The sequence below is a fragment of the Aphis gossypii genome, unplaced genomic scaffold (genome assembly GCF_020184175.1).
Source record: "Aphis gossypii isolate Hap1 unplaced genomic scaffold, ASM2018417v2 Contig00124, whole genome shotgun sequence".
Lineage (NCBI taxonomy): Eukaryota > Metazoa > Arthropoda > Insecta > Hemiptera > Aphididae > Aphis > Aphis gossypii.
The window spans coordinates 76,024-86,134 of NW_026083023.1; the positions used below are offsets into that span (position 1 = coordinate 76,024).

Genomic DNA, 10,111 nt, shown 5'->3' on the forward strand with positions numbered 1-10,111 from the left:
TGACATTGTCACTGATGTCATGAATACCTGTACGGGATCCCTTGCCCAACAATTAAATTAACTCACGATAAGTACACACTGTTAAGCATTATACATACTTTTTTTTGTATAATATGTAAATAAAAAACAACGGTCATCTTTTAAAATTATATAGATTACTTTTTCCTGTATTGTCTACATACTTCTTTTGGTATTATAAATATTAATCACATATCATACAATCATGTGTTTATTTTAATAAATACACATCAATGTTTCTTTTTATACAACCATTTATTTATGTACTGAAATACTATTGTACAGTAATGAAATAATGAAACTACAAAATATAAAATATCAATGCCCCAATGCACATTTAATTTATTATTAATTTTTATTATGAATAATTTAAAAAATATTGATGTAATTTTCATGAAATTAAATTAATTTTATAATAAAAATAAATTAAATAAGCATTATTTAGGGAGTTTTATTTAAATGTATGTATTATCTCATCAAGATGATTAGATTAAAAATATATTTATTATCTTATGTAGATACCTAATTATTTTATTTTTATGATCTTAACTCTATTCATATGCTAAACAAAATACCATCATTCAAAATTTGTGGACCTTAAATGATTTATAATTTATTAACAATATCAACTTTTTTTTTTTTTTTTTTTTTTTTTAAAATTCATTTATTATAATAAATTATACATAGCTCGAAAAGAGCAAATTTACAATAATATAATAATAAGATGAATCTATCTACCACCTGTAAGCAAGCTTGTGATGATGGTAGAGAGTTACAAAATCTAGTAATTAATACAATAATTGATAAAAATATAAATAAATAAATAAACAGTTAACAAATACATGAATTATAATAAACAAAAAACGATAAGACACTAGTCTAAATGAGTTTCTAACCAGTTGAAAATTAATTTTTTGAGATTTGACTTTTTAAGATTCCTGGAGTTATCGTATATACTTATTTTAATATTAATTGGCAGTGAGTTGAAATATGTGGGACTAAGATAATTAACAAATTTTTGCCCAAAAGATTTTCTAGTATAAGGAATCTTTGCATTGTATGCTCTATTTTCTCTTTTTTCTTTAATGTTAACTACGTCCACCCATTGATAATAATTTTTAACTATGAAAAATATAGCTATTTTTTTGTAAAGTTTTTCTAGTGATAGAACATTGAATAGTTTAAAGTTTTCTATTGTTGATCCTTCTAGGCTTATCTTACTCAGACAGATCCTAATTATTAATCTTTGTTGTATTATTAGTGGCTGTAGTGCATTTTTGGCTGTACCTCCCCAGACCAACAGGCCGTATTGTAATATTGCTTGATATAAGGCAAGATAAATTATTCTTAAAGTATGAACTGGTAAAAAATTCTTAATTTATAAAATTTGAAAGACACTGTTCGTAGTCGTGACACAGTATTACTCACGTGTAGATTCCATCTCAAGTTATTATCGATTATTAATCCTAGATATCTAGTGCACGACACTCTGTAAATACTTTGACAATTTAACTCACCACAAGGTTCATTTCCACAATTGTGTATTTTTAAATGATCGTAATTATTTTCATCCTTATGAATAGAGAAATTAATAAAATTTGTTTTTTTATAATTAATAGTAAGTTTTCTTTGATTCAAGTAACCTAATACTTTTTTGAAACCGAGTGTAGCTTTTGTTCGAACGTTATCCCAAGTATCGCCAGAAAAAAGTAAACAAGTATCATCTGCATACGTTACGACTTGCCCATTGATATCAAGATCACATATACTATTTATATATAAAATAAACAAAGTAGGACCCAAAACACTCCCTTGAGGTACTCCACAAGAAATTAACATTTCATCACCTAAAATGCCATTGATCTTTACTTTTTGTTTTCTTTTGTCTAGATAACTCTTGAACCATTTGAGACTTGATTTTTTTATACCAAAATTAGGAAGTAAATTGATAAGTTCAGTATGATCCACCGTGTCAAAAGCTTTAGCCAGGTCCAGAAAAATTGCTGTTGCTTTTTTACTGTTATCAAGTGCATTATATATAAATGATGTCGCATTATATAACGCATTTTCAGTACCTAAATTAGGTCTGAAACCGAACTGGTTTTTAGACAGAATATTGTTTTTTTCCAAAAATTGTATTAACCTACTCTTTATTACTTTTTCAAGTATTTTGGCGAAATTACTGATCATTGAGATAGGTCTATAGTTACTAATACTTGTTCGATCACCATTTTTATATAATGGTTTTATAATGGCTAGTTTAAATATATCTGGAAATGTACCTTCCGATATGCTTAAGTTATAAATATGGGTTAATGGTACTGCGATATTTTGTGCTATGAGTTTTAGTGTTTTAACTGATATGCCATCATGTCCAGCTGCTGTCTTATCTTTTAAATTGTTGATAATTAATAAAACTTCGTCGACACTGACTTTTTCATTAAAAATTGTATCAAAAGATTCAGTTATATTTGGTTCATCATAGTGAAAGTTTGATTTATTTATCAAGCCTCCAAGGTTACTCCCAATGGTTGTAAAATACTTATTAAAAATATTGGAAACTCTAATTGGGTTTACAGATGAATTGATATTTTCATTTCCAAAAAATATTGAATGTATTTCCTCATCATTTTTAATTTTGCAATTTGTATTTGCTACATCATTAATCAGTTTAAATGTTAATTTTGGGCTATATGAAACCTCTTTGAATTTATTTATGTAATGATTGTTTTTAGCTAATCTTAAAATTTTTGAAAATTTATTTTTATAAAGTATGTAGTGTGCACGTAGTTTGTGATTACTTGGGTGTTTATGAACTTTTAAGGATAGTTTTTGTTTATTACGTAGAGAGCAAAGCAAGCCGGGTGTCATCCATTCTTTTAGACACTTGTTTTTTGAATTGGCAGTTTTAGTTATTGAGGTCATACTTATAGCACTATCAACCTTATTAATAAAAACATTGTAGCATTCATTAACATTGTTATTAATATACACTTTATTCCAATTGTATTTTTTTAATATTTCATTCAGTTCGCAGTAATTTATTGTCTTATATACGTTATTACTTTTTTGTTGATTCTGGTTATGTATTTGAATACCTATAACTGTTGAGAAGTGGTCCGTAATACTAGTTTGAATCACACCAGCCTCAATTTTACCGTTAACGTTAAAGTTATTATTACTTTTGACAAAAATATGGTCTAAACAAGAATGTTTGCTACCTAGTGGTGTTCTAGTAAACACATTAACTTTGAAATTATATATTTAATATAGTTATTTATGTATTATATAGATGTCTACAATTGTGAATAACTACTATTATGGGGGTGCTGCCCCCATAAGCGAAGAAAAAAAAAATAGTAAGCATGAAAAAGTAAATTATTTAACTTCAAACTGATTAATTTCTATTTTTTTTTTTTTTTAGATGACAATCAACAAAATATTAACAAAATAAAAAAAAAATAATAAAAAACCAAGTATGTATATTGTATACCTATTGAGTATGCTATGTGATTAATTTCACATACCTAATTTATTTAATTTTTTTTTTTTTTTAAGAATGTAAGATATGCAAAAAAAAACATTTCGGCAAATGCCGAAAACAGGCCAATAAAAATAAAAGTTAGTATACCTATATTGGATATTAAATTTTAATTAATTAAGCAATAATTAACATGTATTTTGTTGTTTAAATCAGAATGTGATATATGCAATGTCGGCTACAGAGGCCAATGCTGGTGGCGAAATGAAAAGCCGGTAATTATTGAATTCAATAAAACAGTTTTCTGACTAGGTGCAATTTGAATATGATTATTTTAATAATACAATTTTTTAAATTTTAGAAAACAAAAACCAAGGACCTGCGAGCGGTCCTTGATTCAAAAAAAAAAGAACTGGTAAGTTTTTTTTTTTTTTTAATACTTAAATATCACTATGCACATATCGAATATTTAAATACAATAATATTTATACTAAGTTCCTGTTAATTATAATCAAACCATGTCTTCATTTAATTTATTTATCAGTGGAATATCCAAGAGAAAAGTTCAAACTTCAGGAAATATTAAATTACTCTATAGTTAATTAAATAATAAGTATATGATAGTGCAATTATTGATATTGCAATTCAATTGAAATCATGGGCGCCCATTGGGGGGGGGCAAGATAGGGCACTTGCCCCCCTGGACAAAAAATGTTATGGACTTGTAGCTCAATAAATATTACCATAATATTATTATTATCTTTATTAACTTACATTTGAGAATTTTTTTTATTTTGACACCCCCCCCCCCTAAAATGTTACCTATGGACGCCCATGATTGAAATAACTAAAATGGCTCACTTTTGGTTTTCATAATCACACAATATCAAAATACATTCCACATTCAGACACTACATTCAGACTCTCAAATATTTGCAACCAAACATTAAATGTGTATTTATTAAGGATTTTTTTTGTAATGTAACTAAACAACCACCCTCTCTCTCAAAAAAAATTCTGAATATCACTGATGTTCATAAAAAAAAAAAAAAAAAATAGGATAACTATCAACTTCAAACACCACAATAGTGTACCACTAAAGAATATGTGTATACACTGAAGACTAAGTTTATTAAAAATATTATGTCATAGTCAAACTAAGCATTTTACTAAATGACAATTAGTCAAATAAGTTCATTTTTTATTCAATTTCACTACCAGTCTAGACATTTAGTTAAATGATTTTAAGAAATTAAAAAATATAACGATATTTTCTATTAATTATTAGGTACTAATTAATTTATATATTATATAAAAAAAAAACCATTAGTGATGATAGTGAAATTATACAAAAATGTAATTTAATAAAATGTCTGATTTGACTATATGCCTATCACATATACACTATTCATAAAACTATAGTAAATACAAAATATTATCTAATTCTGTTGTAGAACAAACAAGAAAGCCACATGGAGGTGGAGGAGGACCAGGAGGTCCGGCTTATATCTTTTTAATTATTAAATATAATTATTAAAATTATTATAAAAATAAAAAAATCGTTTTAGTTTTTTTTTTTTTTTACATCCTACCTATCTACCTACATTCATCATGGATCATTAAAAAAAAAATTACAAAATTTTATAGTACCTGTTCTTATTATACGTTGACTAGTTGGTTGTGAATGAGTTGCTGGTTGAAGCAGGCAGATATGCTAGCCAGCATAACGTATGCAGACATGCACTAATAAATAAATACACTTTTTTTAAATCTGCTTCCTCAGGTTATAGGACCTGAAAATGTAGGTGAATTATGTTAATGAGTAAGTCAAAGACAAATGTGTCAAAAATTGTAACTCTCGTGTATACCAATAAAGTTCTCGCCGAAAAGAGTATAACATTGTTAATAATACTTACCTATACATTGTGCTATTTCAATTATTGCATTGAAATGTCTAGTCCATAGTAAAGTTGCCCATAATCACATCGGTTGGAGTTAGGGATGGGCAATTCCCGGGAACGCTATTCGTCGGGAATTCCTGGAAAGGAATTCCCAGGAATTTACGGGAACCTTAAATAATTTGTGAGAACAAATTATAGTATACTAATCATATGACTAAATGATAGTGTATTACATATACATTATCATGATTTTTGTTAAATTTAGTTTAAATAATTACTTTACCTTATAACAAATAGCAAAACCAAAGATAATAGTAAATAAAAATATTTATTAAGCCAATAAGCTACTCTTAATTAGTAGGTAGTTCAAATACATAAAAACATTTATAACACTCACTCTTCACTTCTATTAATATTTAAAGAAAATATATACATTATACATTTATTTTTTTGATCATATGTTTTCTTTGGAAAATCAAGTTTGAAAATTATATCTTTAATTTTTACCACTGATACATCTCCATCAATAATTTTGAAATGTGTTTTAGATCCACCAACTGATTTTAGACCCTGAACTTTGAAACCAGTTTTAAGAATACTTTTAATCATACACACATATTTAAAAACTTGATTTTTAGTTGTCAAAGTATTTCCAAAGAAATTGACTAAATCATGATAGTTAATGATTTTATCGTGCTAATAATATATGTTTACTGCTTTGACACTTTAACAATTTTTTTAATTTTCGGGAATTCCCGTTCCTGGCGTTGTCGGGAATTCCCGGGAACGGGAATATTTCTTCCCGGGATCGCTCCCGGGAAATCCTGGAAGTGCCAACCCTAACCACACAATATGCACATTGAGGGTCATCGATCACAGAAAGTGACAAATTTAATCAGTGTTAACTCAATAAAAGTAATGTGTAATATAGCTCAAGGTTCATTCAACAACCACATGTCAAGTCATTCAATTTATGAGTTTTCCCCTAGTGAGAACATAGGGTCTAAGCTGATTCAAACACCAAATAACCTAACATATTACAAATTAAATAAAACAAATATCGATTCAATAACTATACAATTAGTTGATCAAGATCATAATCCGATAAACAATTTAGGTGAGAAATTAATAATCAATCTACATATTAAACGTTACGGATCTTAATATGGGATTAAAATTTAATATAGCCCATTACATAAAATAAATCTTGTTAGTCAAAAGACTAAAGCGGTACCGGTAACATCGAATAAAGTAAAAAAAATAACAACGAAAAATAAAACAATTTTAAAGGCTTTAGGTTATAAATTAAAGCAGAATGCCTGAAAGTGATAATTTAGATATAAGTTCGCCGTTTGAAACCGATTCTAAAATTACGAAAATCGAATATCATTCATATACACCGTATACAACTTCATTTAATAATAGCGATGAAATACGTATATCAATTCAACAAACAGATGTTTATCCATATCTGAATGAAAGCTTTATATATTAGAAGGTCAAGTATCAGATGCTGAAAAGTAAAACTTACTAATAACGTTTTTCCTATCTCTTGATCAAATACGACTTGAAATCAATGGGATAGAAGTAGATAGTACACGTGTACTTGGTATTACCAGTTCGTTAAAAGGTTATCTATCAGGTACACCTGATAACTATAATTGTTATGAAAATGCTGGTTGGATTTTTAAAAATAGTTCAAACCCAGCAAATAATAATAGAGAATTTAGTGCATGCATTCCGTTGAAATATTGGTTAGGTCTATTTGAAGACTTTAAAAATATTATTAATTCTAGATTAGAACTAATATTAACTCGATGTCATAGCGATTTAAACGCTCTAAAGGTAATAACCAGTGCAAGTACAAATTCTGGAAAAGTTGTTTTGAATAAAATAGTTTGGAAGGTTCCACATATTACTGTTGATGATGAAGAAAAAATAAATTATTAAAACTTATTGAAAAAGAAAAAAGTTTGTTTATCCCGTTCAGATCTTTTGAACTTTTGAATATCCTGAACTCGGAACCACAAAAAAAGTAGTGTGGAACTTGAAGACAGCATCAAAATTAGAAAAACCACGATTTATCATAATTGGATTACAAAGAGGACGTAAAAATTCGTTAGAAAAAGATTGTAGTATATTTGATCACTGTAATATAACAAACGTTAAAGTATTTCTTAACTCAATAGCTTATCCAGTTATCCATATGATAATTTGAATTTAGATTTTACGAAAAATAATTTCACCTTATTATATGATATGTATACATCGTTTCAAGAATCGTACTATGAAAAAAATATACGAAACCCCATATTATGTCCCTCTACTTTTCTATCGAACGCTCCAATTGTAGTTATCGATACTTCAAAACAGAACGATTCGGCTACAGCATCATCAGTAGATGTGCAATTGGAATTTGAAGCATCGGAATCTCTTACAAGTGTAACTGCTTATTGTTAATTAATTCATGATCGCATTGTTGAATATGTATCTTTTATTAGAGAAGTAAGAAAACTAGTGTGAATAATATTAAAAAACTGATTTATTTAAAATACTTGATGTTAAATACTATTAATTAATTTAAAATAAATAAACAAAATGATAATAAAAAAAATGTTTTTATTTATTTCAGAAATTTAAACGAAAATGATTCGTTTAACTAATAACTAATCATGTTTTTATTTCAGTAAAAGTAATAGGGAGATTTTTTATACTGTAAGAAGGACATTCCGCTTTAAACATTTTTCGTGTCCCTAAAAATGAAGCCAAACGCCTCATGGTTTCCCTGAAACAACGTGGGGCGTCTGACTCTATTTTACAGCGGGAATTTCTTACACTGCAAGGGGACAATACCCCCCTCGAACTTTTTTCATCTTCGCTGAAAAATGGAGCCAGACGCCCCATATTTATACTAAGAAATGGTTAGAAAAACCATGGGGTGTCTGGCTCCATTTTACAGCGAGAATTTCTTACACTGCAAGGGGACCATACCCCCTCAAACTTTTTTCATCTCCGCTGAAAAATGGAGCCAGACGCCCCATATTTATACTACTTACATTCATTTAAAAAAGGTAAACGAATTTTATATCTAATAAAAATAAATATACACATATTTATCTATATATGTGGCTCGGCGCAGCGTGGTGGTAACACGATTGAGAGTAAGTAATACCCGCTGCCAATATATTATAAACATATTTTAATTTTTTGCGTGCCTTCAAAATTTTTTCGCCACTTTAGGCTCACTTGCCGTGGATTTTTCATTTCTGATATAAGGTAAAATGTTAACTATATGCAACAAACATACTAACTTAGGTTAATAAAAACTAATTTACACCATTATACGGTACATCACAACTGTTAACTGATATTTACTTTGTAATTTATATACAATAACGACATCCGGTTGTTCGATTGACATTTTTTGTTAAAATATACCTTTTTATTTTTCATCATAATTTCAATATAAACAGTGTAAATCTGAAATTTTGAAACGCAAAACGCAGTCGCAATAGTGCCCTTATAGAAAAGGATGAAATTGTTTTGTGGCGTAGACGGTATTTACAAAATATTCGTAAATATCGTGAAGAAGGGCGGCATTTATACTATATTGACGAAACCTGGGTCAACGCAGGCGACTGTACCAGCAAAACGAGGGTAGACAAAACAATTAAATCGCCTCGTGATGCTATTCTTCAAGGTCTCTTGACGGGGTCTCAGAGCCCATCTGACAAAGGTAAGAGGCTAATTGTTTTTCACATTGGGTCTGAAGATGGGTTTGTACCAGGTGGCCTATTATGTTTTAAGTCAAAAAAAACGACCGACTACCAAGAAGAAATGAATGGTGATACATTTTATAACTGGATGAAAAACGTAATACCACGACTCAAAGAGAATTGTGTTATTATAATGGACAACACCCTATATCACTCTGTGAAAAAAGAAAAAATCCCAAATATAACTACAAAAAAAGCAGATATCATACAATGGTTACAGGACAAGGGCGAAGTAATTAATCGACCTATGGTGATTCCTGAATTAATCGATAGAGTAAAAATACTAAGACCACAATACGAAAAGTATTTAATTGACGATCTGGCTGAAACACACAACAGGACAATTTTAAGACTCCTTCCATATCATTGCGAGTTAAATCCGATAGAATTGGCGTGGGCTAATGTGAAAGATCACGTGAAAAAGAACAACACCAGTTACAAGTTGAGTGACGTCAAAACACTTTTATTGGAAGGTATAGAGAGAGTGGATGAGAACATGTGGACAAATTGTATAAGACACACTATGACCGAGGAAGAAAAATTCTACCAAATCGATTTTATAGTGGACAATTTGTTGTCTGCAGAAACAGAAAGTCTGACAATGACGGTTGGCGATACGTCTTCGGATTCTGAATTCACTAGCGATGATGAGTAATATTAAATATATTTTGTGTTTTTTTATTTTTTTTTATTTTTAAATTTATTTTTTTTTTTTTGTAAATAACTTTGACAATGTGTAAAAACTGACTGTGTAATTTTGACAATGTGTAAGAATACAAAATAAAATGTGTCCTATTAAATGTTGTTCTTTATAATCTACCCTATTCTATTGATATGAAAATTAAAATATTATATATTATCAAGGTGCATATGAAAAATAAATAACAAAACTAACACAATTAAAAAAAAAAATTGCCGTAGTATCGGTAGTAAAA

General features: G+C 28.5%; 1 protein-coding gene across 1 annotated transcript; it reads left to right on the forward strand.

Annotated features, from left to right (window-relative positions):
- Positions 1-3,730: 3,730 nt before the first annotated feature.
- On the forward strand, positions 3,731-9,831 carry LOC114128157 (uncharacterized). Its single transcript, XM_050208433.1, has 3 exons — positions 3,731-3,774; positions 3,861-3,914; positions 8,907-9,831. Exons 1-3 carry the CDS (start codon positions 3,731-3,733, stop codon positions 9,829-9,831), a joined length of 1,023 nt encoding a protein of 340 aa, XP_050064390.1.
- Positions 9,832-10,111: the final 280 nt, after the last annotated feature.

What these genes read in the sequence shown, in the direction of transcription:
- LOC114128157 (XM_050208433.1), top strand. Translation starts at nt 3,731, where the DNA reads ATGTCGGCTACAGAGGCCAATGCTGGTGGCGAAATGAAAAGCCG. An exon ending in GGTGGCGAAATGAAAAGCCG is followed by an intron (nt 3,775 to 3,860) that starts GTAATTATTGAA and finishes TTTAAATTTTAG; the next exon opens with AAAACAAAAACCAAGGACCT. An exon ending in ATTCAAAAAAAAAAGAACTG is followed by an intron (nt 3,915 to 8,906) that starts GTAAGTTTTTTT and finishes CGCAAAACGCAG; the next exon opens with TCGCAATAGTGCCCTTATAG.